Source organism: Ambystoma mexicanum, chromosome 10, assembly GCF_040938575.1.
Source record: "Ambystoma mexicanum isolate Mex_15411 chromosome 10, UKY_AmexF1_1, whole genome shotgun sequence".
Taxonomy (NCBI): Eukaryota; Metazoa; Chordata; class Amphibia; order Caudata; family Ambystomatidae; genus Ambystoma; species Ambystoma mexicanum.
The window spans coordinates 330,384,859-330,401,256 of NC_090932.1; the positions used below are offsets into that span (position 1 = coordinate 330,384,859).

General features: G+C 51.8%; 1 protein-coding gene across 1 annotated transcript in view; it reads right to left on the reverse strand.

The window, feature by feature from the left end:
• Window positions 1-16,398, reverse strand: part of LETM2 (leucine zipper and EF-hand containing transmembrane protein 2) — a 780,753-nt gene that overhangs the window by 87,597 nt on the left and 676,758 nt on the right. The window contains exon 9 of the mRNA XM_069617933.1: window positions 824-913. Within this exon, the coding sequence (XP_069474034.1) occupies window positions 824-913 (90 nt within the window). The remainder of the gene's footprint in view (window positions 1-823; window positions 914-16,398) is intronic.

Here is a 16,398-nt window from a genome sequence, read left to right on the forward strand (position 1 = left end):
TCCGCCCTGTTGGCCATTCCACCCTTAATTTGGATAGTTATTTCAAATACTATTGGAGTATTCTGTTCTACAGCAGGGTTGGCCAGGAGTAATACAATTACCACCAACCACAATGCATTAATGGCCAGTGGTTATTTGTCCCAACTCTACTGTATTGCATGCTCAAAGCTAGGAGTGCAGTACTTCTAACATATTAAAATGCCCGTATTTTGAAATCAACAAATATTTGCAACCAGCAAAAAAAGTGTGGGGAACTTATGGGTGTAGTGAATATACTACCAGTCCAGTTTTTCAAGCTCAAATGTCCAAATTACCAATTCACTGAAATATATTGCAGTAAAGTTAAAAAGTAATCCAAGATTATTCTTTTTTTAAGTTCCACAATTTTTCAAGGAGTATTGTATGTAAAAACAAGATATGGAATAGGTTTTTGGAAAATCATGATTTCAGCAGTCACTTTTTGACATTTCACAATTTTTTTTAAAAGTATTGTTTAAAGATACAGACCGATCATCTATGAAAGTAAGGAAAACCTGTAGGAGCTGATTCTTTTCGCTGATTTCAAATAGGTCAGGCCATAATCGCTGTGATAATTAGCAGTACGTTGCCTATAACAGATATGGCAGGTTTTCCGAAATTCTATTGAGGTAACTGGCAAATAAACTTAAGAAAAAAGGCTTTCAGATACTTTCAATAAAAGTACTGAGCAGGCACTTGACAGCATATTATTAGAGGAGATCTTAAATTATCTTAAAACTTGATATGACATTTCTCAAACCATTGGGAAACATTTTGTATTTTACTTTATTACATAAAAGCTTACCTTTATTCCCTCCACAGTTGGAGCAGTGTCCACCAAGATTTCTTTTGTGTCTGTAATGGGCTTCTCTACAACAAGCTCTGTCTTTGGCATCTAACAAAAATCAAGAAAGATTATAAAACAAAACTTTACAACACTTAAATGGCAATTATAGACAATGTGGTACTTATTATAGCACGGCCCAATCATACAAGCAACTGAACATAAGACCACACACCACATACTTAATTTGCCTTATATGTAAATAGGAGTTAAACTGAAAATTCGACTTTATGGGAAATAAACGAAGTGGAAGGCTTTGAACCTGCCCGCACAAAGCAATACATGTGAAAGTAGGTCACCAATCTCAGCACAAGAACATTAGCAGTATCTCTAGTAAGGTATGTTACAACTCTTACTTTGTAGACTCTCACTAAAGTCTATCATGCCGATTCATGGAATTAATGTGCACTGAAAATTTCGGCACAAGCGTGCGAAAACGTGTGATTCGCCGTGAAAGAGCGAAAATCGCAGTGCAAGTGCGAATATCGCAGGGAAACCAGCGTACATCTATTCATGGAAGTTCGTGCGCGAGTAAAATCATGGATGTGCGCTGAAAAAGTGCGCAGCGCACGCCGGCGCACAGGTCATCTAACGGCGTGCGCTAAGGCCACAGCGAAAGCGCACATAGCGCGGCACACATAACAAAAGTAGGCGGAACACGGGGCGTAATACTCGGAATGGGGAACAACTCGTGAAAATGTGGGCGTCACGGGGGAAGTACAGGAGGCAAGTGCGCGGAACGCCCACACGCTCGCCTATAACACGTATTCATGGAATCGAATAGGGCAAACCAGCACACAGGCAAAGACGCGCACAGACCCAAACCGGTCTGCCACACGAAGGCAGGCGGTAGCGTCCCTGCGCTGGAAAAAAATGTGCGCCAAAATGTGCGCTAACAAAAAGCACGAATATACAGCTCTGATGAATGTCCCATACTGTGGCCCCCTAGGACAAATGACGTGCAAAGGGGTACGCAACAAACAGGGACACCCACTGTGTGAAAAATAGCGTGTGCGTGTATTCTGGGTGTGCGCGGGAAGTTTTACACGCGATCGGGCCTGGGGGAGCGGGGTACGTGTATTTCAGGGGTGCGCGTGAAGTATTACACGCAATCGGGCCTGGGGTAGCGGGGTACGTGTATTCCAGGGGTGCGCGGGTAGTTTCACACGCGATGGGGCCTGGGTGAGCGGGGTACGTGTATTACTGGGGTGCGCGGGAAGTGTCACACGCGATTGCCCTGGGTACGTGTATTTCAGGGGTTCGCGTGAAGTTTCACACGCGATTGAGCCTGGCCGAGCGGGATACGTGTATTACTGGGGTGCGCGGGAAGTTTCACATGCTCGCCTACAACACGTATTCATGGAATCGAACGTGGCTAAGGCATGCGCCCAAAAAGACGGGCCAATCCGGAAACATGTACGCCAGCAGGAAGCAGGTGTACGTCGACCCGCACATCATAAAAGTGTGCGCAAACAACAAACAAGCTCAGATGCCAGGATAAAAATACCGTTCCTAGCAGCAGTGGCTGTGGCATACCGCAGGAGGAGGAGGAGGAGGAGGAGGAGGAGGAGGAGGATAGTCGGGGCCAGAATTTTTACACCCAGAATCAGCCTTTTTGGGATGCCTGATGACCACGTGAATGGGAGGTACAGGTTTCCACCTCACATAATACTCGACCTGGTCAGTGAGTGGGAGGATGACCTCACATCACCCACCCTGTGCTCCCAAGCACTCAGCCCCCTGGAGAAGGTCCTTAATGTACTGCACTTCTTGGCCACTGGATCATTTCAGCGGACAAGTGCCATAGTGGGGGGGGTGTCACAGGTCACGCTGCCTACACCAGGTCTTGACCATCATCACTACACGCCCATTAGTCCGCAGGCACATATACCTGCCCAGAACACCTGCAGAAAGGCAGGCTGCCGCCCAGGATTTCTACGGGGTGGCACAATTCCCCAACGTGCTAGGTGCCATTGATTGCACCCATGTGGCTCTACGTCCCCCCAGGGCATCTGAGCACATCTATAGAAACTGCAAGCACTGGCATTCCATCAACGTCCAGGTAGTATGTGATGCCAAGGGAATCATCACCTCAGTATATGCCAAATATCCAGGGTCCACCCACGACAGTTTCATTTACAGAATGTCAACCCTAAACCAAGACCTAGAAGCTATACATGGCTGCTTGGTGAGTATAAATGCCACTGCACATGCATACATGTCAGATACTGAGTAATGTCACAACCCCACTAATGATACCCATCACCACCTCCCCAGGGGACAGTGCCTACCCTCTGAGCACCGACATGATGACGCCAATTCGGAACCCCACCACGCCACCCCAGGTAAGATACAACACAGCCCACATTGCAACCCGGGGCATAGTGGAGCGCACATTCAGAGTGCTCAAGTCACGCTTTCGCTCCCTTGACCGTTCTGGCGGGCAGCTGTTATACGCTCCCCCAGTAGTGTGCAGGATCATAGTGGCAGCATGTGTCCTGCACAACGTTGCAACACGCCGGGGCCTGGCCGTGGACATGGTGGTACCCCCCACATCCCCTACCACATGCACGCCCGCTGCGCATGGGAGGGGAAAGGGCACGGGGTGAGGCAGCCCATACGCAGCTGGTGGCTAATTACTTCACCTAAAATCACACCCCTGTGGAGTGCACACAGCCCTGGCACAAACCAGCTGACTATCAATGATGAGTCAAGTGACAGTCAACTGTCACAACCATACCAGCCTGAGATTGTTCACCTTGAAGTGTTCCATTGTGTGCATCCCTACCTACACAAACACCACCAATGCTGTGTCATCAAAAGACACTTCTATGCTGCTAAAATCATTACCCCCTTGCAAGATACAACATGACAACAGTGCCATGTCACCCAACCCCTCCCCAGCACCGCCACCCAACACACCATGGCATGTCATGCTATGTAAGAGCAAACAAAGGAATCCCCAAAACATGACACAAGTGTCACAAAGTACAGTGTCCCGAATGGAAACTGGCCACACACAATATGCTCCCATTAATGTAGAACTGACAACACACATGACCAAATACTTACCACAATACAATGCAGCTACCCAACCCCAAACATAGCATTCACATGACAGTACTAAGTTAAAGGATACGTAGTCTTACAACCTGGTGATGCTAGCACATCAACCACTTCCAACTGTACAGTGTTGGTGCCACACAAATCTGGAAGTGCGCTGCTTACAACATGAACTCCATCTCCAAAGTAGACGGCCTTGTGAAGACATGAGGAATGAACCTGCAAATTAGGAGGGAGACATGGATGCACAAGCACACATCAATACACCATGCAGTGTACAATACTAAAACAATATGCACTAGGAATGTATACACAGTATTGACTACAGACTGCCCACACATGTCATGGGAGTCCAACGTCACTGTGTAAGTCACTGTCACTTGGGCACACCCTTTGCAAGCCCATGGAAACAGGAAGCAGGAGGGGTGTGTGTCTCACGAACCCAAGCATCTAACCCAAACTCAGGACAAGCCTGCATGTACCCAGCCGGAATACAGTGGATGCCCACGGGAGCCACACAAGGCAACACACTGTAACAAAAAATCAAAAATCAAAAATGGCCATGTGAGGGGCAGGGGGCGTGGGGGAGGCCACCCAGGAGGTCCGGAGGACAGGTTGCACACCAACAGCCACCTGTGTGGATGTTGCGAAAACAAAAACACCTCCAGGGGCTCATGGCCTGCACGGCTACGCTATCGTGAGCGAATCAGAATCGCTGTGGTCGCTCTCATCACTCTGTGCTGCTGCCGCCGCAGGAGGTAGTGGTGCTATGGGAGGCAGCCCACGCAAAGCCCTAGTCTGGTCCTCCATGGCAGCAAGCATGCAGGTGTGGAAGGTCTCGTTCTGGAGGAATACTGTGCGGAGATCCCCATGCACCACCTGACGTGATGCCCGGACCTCCGCCCGAGTTGCCTGCATCTCTGCTGAGAGCGTACGTGTGACCCGCTCCAGCAGCTGTTCTGTCCTCGTGACAGTGGAAGCCTCAAGGTCCACAAGAGTCTGCCTGAGGTGATGGACTTCTACCCTCAGGGCTTCCCTCTGGCCCTGGGACTCTAAAGAAATGGCTTCCCGCAGAGTGTCCAGGGCCGCCCGTCTGTCCCTTTTGGATGCCAACATGTCCTCCCTGAGTGATTGGCAAATGGAGTCTGTTGCCTACTGTAATTGCTCCATCTGCCTTTCTGGGGGGACAATGGAAGTGGCCACCCTCTCCATTGCTTGAGCCATCATCTCAGATGATGCTGCCTGTTGGTTTGCCATACCGTATATGGATTGCTCACATGCGGTATTGCCTGGTGGCGTACGGCCACCGCGTTGGCGGGCACCACACCTGTCTGGGGCAAGGCGAACTGTGCCTTGCTGTGTCGGCACTGCCTAAGGCTGCAGGACTGCATTCCCCCTCTGGTCTGCTGGCCCAGGAACATATCAGATGTTGTGGAGTGTAGCCCTGCATCCGTAACCACCAAAGGCGGACCTACCAACACTGACATCCCCATAGTGGGCTGTACCCCTGGTGCAGGTGGGTCGGACAGAACAGAATCCCTTCCAGAAACACCTACCTGCGAAGCCACATAGGTCTCATCATCCGAATCAACACCTGAATAGAGGTCTGGGGAGGTGTACCCAGAGACACCCCTGGAGAGAACGGTCTGCAGCATGAGTGGGTTCTCACCCACCACCACACCCCGTCCCCCACTGGTGCCCGGTCGTGCCTGAGATCCCTCCTGGGTCTGCACCATCTCCTCACCCTCAACAGCATCAAGTGCGTCATCCCTGCAAAAACATGAAAGACAAACAATGGAAACAGGCATTAGCACCATAGCACACAATTAGGCCTGTCAAGCTATAGAACCAGTACTTGATTGACACATGTCCCACATGACTATAACCCTCCCATGCATGCACTGTCACTGAGTTTGAAGGGGAGGAAAATGTCAGACACTGATGACACCAAGATGGAAGAGCAACACATTAGCTGCATGCTGGCTAGCAGTGCCATCACACATTGGCCTGTGAGTGGCATGTCCAATCCACATTCATGACACATGCCATCACACAGATGGCACGTACCAAGGCATGTCACATATTGTTTGACAATAGGGCTGAGAAATGCGTAGTGAAAGTGGGGGAATTGAAACAATCATCCTGAATGAACACTGAAAAATACGGAACAATGTTGTTGCAAATGCACTTCAAGGGCAACTGGCGTGATGTTGCACAAAATGTCTACTGTGGGCAGAAGGGATACTGTAATACCCAAATCCAGGGGTGCAGAATGTTTTGGATGAAGCACATGGGTGACCCAAACCACAAAGGCACACACACCCTCACCTGGCACTCAATCAGAACCCCTCACACACACAACATACACATGGATCACACACACATGCATGTGCACTCACCGGACAATGCCTCGTAATCTGGCAGTTCTCCCACACCTTGGATCGGTTCCTCTGTGACGTAGGTCCCAGCAACAGACTCATGTACAGTGAGTTAAATGTCCTCTTGTGGAGACCCACCTCCAGTCACCAGAGTAGCGGCATGACTTGAGGCTAGCTTTTCTTTGCCCTGCGCTTAAGGTCATTCCAGCGCTTGTAGCACTCACCAGCTGTGCGCCTCACAAATCCAAGGGCACTTATGATGTCCGCGACGGTCTGCCAGTGTGCCTGACGTCGAGCAGGTGTGGTCTTGCACCCTGAAGTGATCAACATTTCGCTGTCATGTGCGGACACATACTGCACAAGTGCATCACGTTCGGCATCATTGAAGCTAGGCTTCCTTGGCGTGCCGGACTGCGTAGCCGTGTCTGGGGTATCAGCCTGTAGTGGACGAGCACTCTTCCTCTTTCTTTTGGAAGGTGGTGGGGATCCTGAGTGGCCTACGCCGCTCTGGCCACTAGGAGCAGGAGCACCGGTGGACTGGGTAGTTGGAGTGTGGGAATGCACACTGAGCATGGGACTTGGTGCAGGCATCGGCTGAAGTGTGACGTAGTCAGGGGGAACGTTAGCAAGATGGACTGGGACCAACACTGCCCTGGCTGGGAGAGTCAGAGCTGGGGTGGATGGAGCTGCAGCTGCCCCTGCAGCCTTCCCACCCTGCCTACTCGGGGCAGTAGATGACATAGCTGCTCCTGATCCATGTGGCCTGGTGACACCAACTTGCACCGCCACACATGGCCTAGACTTGGCGACCTGGAAGTCAGCCTGGGAGTCACCCTGTGCCAGGTCAGGTGCCACAATGGGCCGGTCCAACAAGGGCTGAGCAGAGATGGTGTCAGCCATGCTTCCCTCAACCATGGGGGTGGGGGGGTTATGGGTGTGCCTGACTGGTCCTCCACACATGGGGGGCTAGGGGTACCCTGCAAATCCCGGCCACGTCCCCTACCGTGCCCACCACGCCCACCTCTTGAGGCTCGGCCACCTTTGCCACCCTTACCGCTTGGTCGCCTCCCAACCATGGCACTGATGATGATGTTCGTATGGGAGTTGCAGTAAACTATTTTCCTGGGCAATTGGGGGTCAAAGGGGTAGGGTACTAGATGGAATTCGTACCCTAGTGCTCTAGCAAGGCTGTATGTGACCCCTGGGGAAAGATGACGGGTCACGCAACGCAAAGGCACCCCAAAAACAGAAAATAACGTGCACGCAACCCCTCGTGGAAAAATGAACCCGCACTATGCTGTGGCACCCAGAAACACAAAAATGAACGTACGCGTGTTACACGCAGCCTACAATGACCTCTGAAGGGGTACGCGACACACGGGGCAAGCACAGTGGGTAAATATGTGCGCGACTCACCGTCTGCCTGGAAAAAGAGCGTGAAAAATACGCACGTGTGCGCGTTGGCAACACCCCCGCCAAAAGAAGAAGTGAACGCTGTTTGAGGAAACGGGCCAAACAGAAAATCAGAAAAAAGCTGTCAGAGGTAACAGGGAGTATGAACTAGAAACGCTGTGAAGTAAATCGCGTGTGAACCGACAAGAAGTACAGAATTCACCCACTCGCTCTCCACGAAAAAAAGCACGTACAAGGAAATGACATCCTACATGTGCCTTTTGAACCGGCCCACACGTGCAACGTCACTTCCGCGTATACGCGCTAAGGCCCTATCCTCCAATTAAACGAGCTGACACTCGGACGTGCAGTTCTTGGACGTGTAACATGCACCTGGGTTCAGGGAAACGGCCGCGCGCGCACGTCACAGACGAGCTTACGCGCTAAGGGCCTTTGGTCCAATGAAATCGCATACGCGTGCTGACACGCTAAGGGCCTTTCCTCGAATTACACGCTGACGTGCAAGATTTTCACGTGCCAAATCACTCTGTATCAAGCTGGCCAGGCGTTCGCACACGGAAGACCACGCTCCTGCCCAGAAGGCCGAATTACTGCCCCCCAGAGCCCCGAGCACGCTCCCACCTGCCATCTGCTGCTGCCTGATTGTCTGCTGCCCACGTGCCCTGCCATTTGCTGCCTGCACGTCAGCCTGGGGTGCTGTTGCTGTGACCACCCCTGCTGGAACCGAAGACTCCCGACTGCTATTCCATCGCTCCACAGCCCAGCCCCAGGACCCAGTTGCCCACCCACACCTGCCTCTGGGGTTGCCATGTCGGGCACTACACCATCTGGCATCACTGGCAACCCCCAGCCAGAGAGGCAGAGGGCCACCAGCTTCACTGCCACCGAAGTTGGTGTCCTGGTGGAGCAAGTCCTGGGGCAGTATGATGCCCTCTTCAGAAGGTCGGCCGCCGACAAGGAAGGACGGACTCGGATCTGGACGGACATTGTGACTGCCATCAACGCGCAGGGGGTGGCAGTCCGCGACTTCCAACATGTCAAGAAGCGCTGGGAGGACTTCAGGTCCAGGACCCTCAACACGGCCCGGCGCCTCTTGAAGGCAGCGGATGCTAAGGGGCGCCGGGGCCACCTGTAGGAACATCAGATGAGGGTCCTGGAACGCATATGCCCAGCGCTCCACATCCAGGTCCTTGAGAGGCAGACCCGTCTGGAGTCGAGCGGTAAGTGTACATGCATAGTGATTGGAAGCTGTGCGTGTGGTGGTGTGCCAGTAGTGTGCAGGTTGTACATGTGGTTTTGTAGGGCCATGTATGGATGTGTATGTACAGGGCTGTGAGGCTGACACATGCAAGTCCTTTCATGTGTGAGACACATGGATGGTGTATGTGTGGGTAAGCATGCAGGCCAAATGCAGAGGTGTGAGCACCCATGTTTGGATTACTGTGTATGTAAGTTGGCATGGTTGTGGTGTCACACATGGATGTTGGTTCCAGCTGCATGTATCTGCACCGTGTACATGTGCATGTGTGTATATTTGACATGGGTGCAACAGTGATGCAACATGGATGCATGTGAGACTGATATGTAGAAGACTGATTGCCAGATGTGACATGGATGCCAATCTCATCACTGCGACAGTTGGCGGAGGTGTACACATGCATGTAATTGTGGTGACGTGTGTGCATGTCTAGTGCACTCCCTGTGTTTCATGTGATGTATGGCTCACCTTTGGCTGCTCATGCTGTTGTATGTGTATGGATGGTGCTGGCTGTTGCAATATGGCTGTGGAATAGCTCATGAGTGTGAGTTGCAATGACATGTGTGTTGGGGATTGCGATGCCATGTCTGAAGTTTGACAATGTCACTCATGTACAACTGTCAAATGTGTATGAGTCCATTGTACAGTGCCCTGATGTCTGTCTATCTCTCCCTGTCTGCAGCGTCAACTGATGAAGAGGGCGGAGAAGGTGCTGTGGAGCACAGCGGCAGGGATTGCACCGCCAGCCAGAGACGCAAGGCCTGGCTCCCCTCCCAGGTTGTCATCTCGTCGGGGAGTGAGGAGTCCGGTGCCGCGTCCCAGGTCGCAGCTGCCGAGGGGAGGTCCAAGAGGTGAAGGTTGGAGTTGGACTCATCGGCAGCCGAAGGGGCAGCTGAGACCCCACAGGGCCCGACGGAGGAAGATGGCACGGGGTCATCCAGGTTGGTGGGGGGTTTGGTGGAGGAGGAGGCCGTGCAAGGGACAGAGACGGGGTCTGGAGGTGGGGATTCCACTGGTGCTAGTGGTGCAGTGCAGGGGCAGGGACAGGAGTCAGCACAGGCCGCCGCGGAGGTGCCTGTGTGTAATCCTGTCCCCGATCCTGTGACTGCATCATCTTACACCAGCAGGGATACCTACGTCCAGACCCGTTCTGAGGGAGGAGATTTGCTTACACCAACTGGCCTCCTCTCCCTGCGGATGTGGCTATCCGGCACCGGGTTGAGCCTGTCCTGGGTGGGGTGGCATTGTGTCAACGTGCCACGCGCGCTGACCTGCAGTCTTTTCATGAGGAGACTGCACGTCTTCTCGCATGGCTCGTTGACCGCGTTGACCCACTGGGACAGCTCACCAGGGCCGGATTCCTCCGTTTTCTGGACCTTGTTCCGACCCCCTCCTCAAGTGAACCCCCTATGCGCCAGTCGTCGTCCGTGCCATCTTCCCACCCATGTGTCACCTGGGTGCCCTGTGTAGCTGCCTCTGACAATGCGGCCAGGCTGGTGGAGGACACATCCCTGCCACAGTCGGGAGTCGGACGTCCAGCAGGGGTGGCCACCTCAACAACTGCACCCCAGCTGGAGGAGGATGTGCAGGCAGCAGGAGCCAGGGCACAGGCAGCAGCACAGCAGCAACAAGGTGGGAGCCATGATGGCTCGGGGCCTTCATCATCGCAGGGGCAGGCATCGGCCAGAGGGCAGGAGGACCCTGGACGGGAAGTGTCTTCCGTGTGCCAGCGGTTGGGCCGTGCAATAGATGCGGAGCGGCAGCGGGCGCAAGAGGCACGGCTCACGATGGTCAGGGCAGAGAACTCCATGCGTAGGGCCCTGAGGCGGGCCAAGTGCCTCGAGGCCATTCGCAGGGACCTGGAGTTCCAGATGTCATCGACCCTGTGAACCCTCGGGGCCATGGAAGCGGACCGCCTCTGGGACATCGAGCAGGAGTTTGATGATGCCCTGGCCCAGGACATCAACATGTGAGCCGTTGGACTTGCCCGCTGCCCTTGTAAATAGTTAGATAGTGTTAGGTTTCCTTTGGTTTTTTCTTTATTTTGGTTGAGCTTGGACAATGCACCACGTTTCTGTATATAGTTTTTCATTAGGTAGTATTTTTGATAGGTTTAATTTCTTCAGTTGGGATCATGGACCCTGGATTGTTCATCTGTATATAGTTCACTATTGGATTCATCTTTTTTTTTTGGATTTCCCCATGGAACAATGGTTTTCACTTTTGTTTTTCCCTTGGATTTGCTTTCTTGGACTGTGACTTTGGACACCTTTCCTTTGGATTATGATTTCTTGTTTTTCATTTTTTTACAGACATGCATCTTTTCTTTTTTTATTCCCATTGTTGTTTGTTTGATTTTAATTCCATTCATGTTGCTTTTAATAAAAAAATATCTTCATACTTCCATGTGTGGTATTATCTCATTGGTTTCATGCATGTCATGATATGGGTTTTCACATTCACTTGCACCCATTATGTGTGGGTGACGGACATGTGTTCATTTACATACTTGCCATTGGGGTTGTATCATGTAATTGCCTTTTCTATGTGGGTGGATGCAATACTTGGTTGGGTCTTTGGGCTGGGGAGGCTGGCCATAGGGGCCATGACTGAGGATCGTCATGACCTGGGGGCAGGGGGACATGAGTGGGGGCCTGCTGGCAGGTGCCCCGCACTGCTGGGGGGTAGGAGTGCAGGTGACATGTGTGGGGGCCTTTTGGAAGGTGCCCCTCAGTGCTGGGGGGTGGGGGTGCAAGGGGACATGAGTGGGATATGAGTGGGGGCCTGCTGGCAGGTGCCCTGCACTGCTGGGGGGTAGGGGTGCAAAGGGACATGAGTGGGGGCCTGCTGGCAGGTGCCCCTCAGTGATGGGGGTGCAAGGGGACATGAGTGGGACATGAGTGGGGGCCTGCTGGCAGGAGCCCTGCACTGCTTGGGGGGTGGGGGTGCAGGGGGACATGAGTGGGGGCCGGCTGGCAGGTGCCCCACACTGCTGGGGGGTGGGTGTGCAAGGGGACATGAGTGGGAGCACCCCCGAAATACACGTACCCCACTCGCACAGGGCCTATCGCGTGTAAAACTTGCCCGCACACCAGTAATACATTTACCCTGCTGAAATTGCGTGTTAAACTTCCCTGCACCCCAGAAATACACGTACCCTGCTGTAATCGTGTGTTAAACTTCCCCGCACCCCTGTAATACACGTACCCTGCTGTAATCACGTGTTAAACTTCCCCGCACCCTAGAAATACACGTACCCTGCTGAAATCGCGTGTGGAACTTCCTGCGCACCCATGTAATACACGTACCCTGCTGTAATCGCGTGTTAAACTTCCCCGCACCCCAGAAATACACGTACCCTGCTGAAATCGCGTGTGGAACTTCCCGCGCACCCCTGTAATACACGTTCCCCGCTTGGCGTTTGCCAGCCCTGTATACTGGTCCAGGGTTGGCGCAGACATTTGCGCTGAATTGGGAATTTTGATGGTTTTTCCTTGCGCGAGGGCGTTCTTGGGGGCGTAACTGGCGCTGCTGCAGGGTCGCTATGCCACTCTGCGCCACGGCTGGTTTTGGAGGCTAAAATCCATGAATACGCTGTGCGCGGATATCGATTTTAGCGTACTCGACTGGCGCAGACATTCGCACGTGCACACTGTGCGCCAGCCGCGTGCGCCACTTTTGTGCGAAAATCTATGAATTACCCTGTATATTGAGAATATATTGCATATTCAGTAAACACGTTACTGTGATGAATCCAAGGTATTCAAACCTTTTCGCCACGAGGGAGCCACCCCCTTTGAGGCTAGGTAGGTGAGCCCACTCAGCAAGGCCCTCCTTAGGGGTCTGGGCAATTGGTACATCACTGTGAGTGATTGCCCTCTCGGGCACAAGGACTCCCGTGCCGATAAGGAACTCCCAATCCGGAGGAAAACATTGTCTGTCTACATGGGAACTGGAAAAACTATTATTTCAGTTATGACTCCACCAAACAGTGACATTTCTTCCATCTCTTTGCCACTAGGTAATGCTGGATCTAGCCTGAACTCCACAGTCAAAGAACAGTAGCACACCTCTCTCAGCTTCGTAGAGAAACTTCTTTGCAGGGAAGAAGACTGCTGCGCAGAAACAAGACTCTGAGAGAGAGCCGTCTGGAGGGGCCGAGCCACACTACCGCAGAACCAGTGGTATCGTGGAGAGCGAACAAGCACTTGTAGGATACTGGAAGGCTGGAGTCCTGACCAACCGAGAAGCCATGGTCGAGGAAGAGATGGAGACAGGAAAGCAACTGTCTCACCTGGTGGCACGACTACAAGGAAGCTGTGGTGGACCTGGGGCCCGGTAATCAATGCCGACACCATAGTGCACAGGAGAGCTCGGACACCCATGCTCCGAAACAGAAGTGGAATAGCTGCTGAGGCAAGCAGCAGAAGGAAGTGAAGGTTACCGGAAAGGTAACGCCGTGGGGAGAGGCGACCAGAGCCATTTAAGGCTGGAGAAGCCACCAAGGTTATTGGAGCCTGACAGCAGAGAGAACAAAAGCCTATCAGAGGACCATTGGACTTTGGACAGTCCTGAGAAACTGAGAGACTTTAGCATTCGTGGGTGGGTAGCACCAGGGATGCCCCAGGCTTGAATGGGCTAAGGCCCCAACAAGACCAAGAGAAAGTAGCCTGTCAGAAGGCCAGAAGACATTGGAGAGCCAGAGAACCATACAGTTTTATAAAGAGAAATGTAGAGAAAGACACTGCAGAGGTTCAAGCATCCAGTCGAATTTGGAGAAATTATATGAAAAAACTCCTGTTTTTTTCTGAGGAAGGGGAAATCGTATTGAAGATATTAACATTTGACCAACAGAACCTGCAGAGAGGTTGCCTATGGAAAAGGGATACTTGTGAACTGTGTTTTGAGACAATGGCGAACTTCATAAACCTATGGAAAGGAGATCCCTATGAACTGCGTTTTGAGCCATTGACAAATTTTAAGAACCTGCTGCAAAGACGACTACAAAGTGATTGGGCCAGGCAGAAGCCATAGACAAAGTCTATTTCTCCAGCCTCCTCTTTTATGACAGTTTTTATAAGTGGTAGGGCCAGTTAGCTCCTAGGATTTGGACTCCGTACTATTTAAATTTGAGACTTTGAAGAGCACCCTTCGTTTTAGTTTCATTAGGCAGGGAACGTCCCTCATAACGGCAGGGCTAGATAGGTGTTTTCTTTTTATTTTAAATGAAACCCCTTAACATGGTACATAGTAGTCAGGGTCCTTCCTCTGGTTCACCACATTACTTACAAAGGAAGTTGTAAGTGAAGATATTAGACAGAAAATCAATATGTGTACCTGGATTATTACATTTTACATGAGCCTCTGAATTCCCATCCTCAACGGAAAAGTTGAATAGACATCGTTCCATGGAATTCCATGGTATATTGTTAAGAACCTATTGATTTACTTATTTGTACATATAATTATAACTATTAAAGATAATAAAATATGTTTGCTATGTTATCACAAAGGTTATTCAATATGTATTGGAAACAAAGGGCTAGACCAGGTATCATCAGGGCTTTTAACAAGGTTACAGCTGCATTTAAACCCGGTACAGCCTGCTTTGGCGGGTTTTAGAAAATGGGCCATACTCCCTGCTTATTTGTTTTACCCACAATGAGGCAACGTTGTTCATGGTCCAATGCACAACATGCTCTGAGTACAAGCAAGACTCCCTCTTTCTGTAAATGTTTTCCCATCGCAACCGTGAGGAGGGAGCAGGGGAGGAGCTATGAGTAAGGAAGTAAAAAACAAAAAAAGCGGTGGGAGCTATGACGAAGGAAGTACAAAAAAAAATGCAGAAGTTGTGCAAAACCCATCAGATTTCTTGGAATACGGTATAATACTGGTGGAGATTTGTCTACATTGCCGTGGCCATTCCTCTAACCTTCTGAACTGCCGCGGTGGAGCGGACCTGTGCGAGAGGGCGCGAGGCAAGAGCTATAGGGGCGGAGGGCTGCTGGTGTGTTGCCGGTGGGCTGCCTGCTGGCTGGCTGCCTGGCTGGCTGCCTGCTGACTCGAGTGGAGCCGTGTGACCCATGTAGAGCGCGCACCCAAAGCTGAACAAAAGGTGAAGCTCCTCTAGACTGTACTTGTGTACCCGTGGATCTCTGTGGTTTAGCTCCGTGAAATAATTGTGATAATTGTGTTGTGGAGTTAGCGGGAGGAAAGGCTTTGTGCTTCTGTGCGTTCCCGTGTGGAATTTGCTGCTGCTGGAGCTACGCGTTTATTTTGCTGCTGGTAGTGCTTTAAGAACTGGTGAACTGTGGCCGGCCCACCCCCGCGTACCCGGAAAGCTATACCCCTACTTAATCTCCCTTCGTAGCAGAGATAAGTGGCGCTAGAGGGAGTTGGCGTGAGGCGGTGAAGTGGTGGCTCGCTTTTGGAAATCATTAAAAGAATATGGAGAAATTGAGATCCTCCTCCCTGCACTGCGCGAAATAAGGTAAGGAGAGGTGTGGTGGGGTCGGAGCCTCTTTCTGATGACTGTTTCCACAAGGGAATGATTCAACCAACACAAGGATGAAAGGGCTGTCGTTGTTGCCCTTGATGGAATCAGCTCAGAGGGATGTTTAGATGCCCATGAAAGATGGGGTGGGGGGCACACATCCCGAGCCGTTGGTGTTGGGGGCCGGGTCTCAGGCCAAGGTCCCAAAATCTCATGCATCCCCCAAGTTCCAGTGTCTTGGAAGCGCCTTCGCCCCCCATGGAAGAAAATGATGTGGAGAAGAGGATTGGAAGGCCAACTGGTGCGGCTCCTCCTGAGATTGTCGCCCCTGCCCCCAGCATTAACTCCTGTTTGCAACTAGCGGCCCCAAGTGTTAATCCATCAGGCTCTAGGGCAGCGAATGATGAGCTGGCGAGTAAGCTGGCTAACGATCTCTCAGAACTCACAGTTAAGATTGCTAAACAAAAAAGACTATGGGCCTCATTATAAGTTAGGCGGTAAGGGGTTAACGGCGCCGGTAAAGGTGCCGGCGCCGTCAACCCCGTACCGCCTGATTACGAGGTCCCCTCGCGGGACCCGCTCTGCACGTCTGGTTTTACCAGACGTGCAGAGCGGGTCCCGCGAGGGGAAGAGGGAGCAAACAACGGGCCGCTCGTAATCGGCCCATTGTTTGCTCCCCCTCTCATTCCCATTCAGCCCTACTGGGGCTGAAATGGGAATGAGGACGGTCCGGGTTCCTGAAGGGAGGAATTACCGGACCCTCCGAACTCAGAATGGCCTGGTAATTCCCCATTCTGGGAACCCGGACCCGATCTTGGCGGAAGCCATGCCGCCAGTAGCGGCATGGCTACCGCCAAAGTCGTAATGACGGCCTAAGTCTGTCCAGGGTGAATGAATGCTTAAGACTCTTGGATAAATCCCTCCTGGAAGC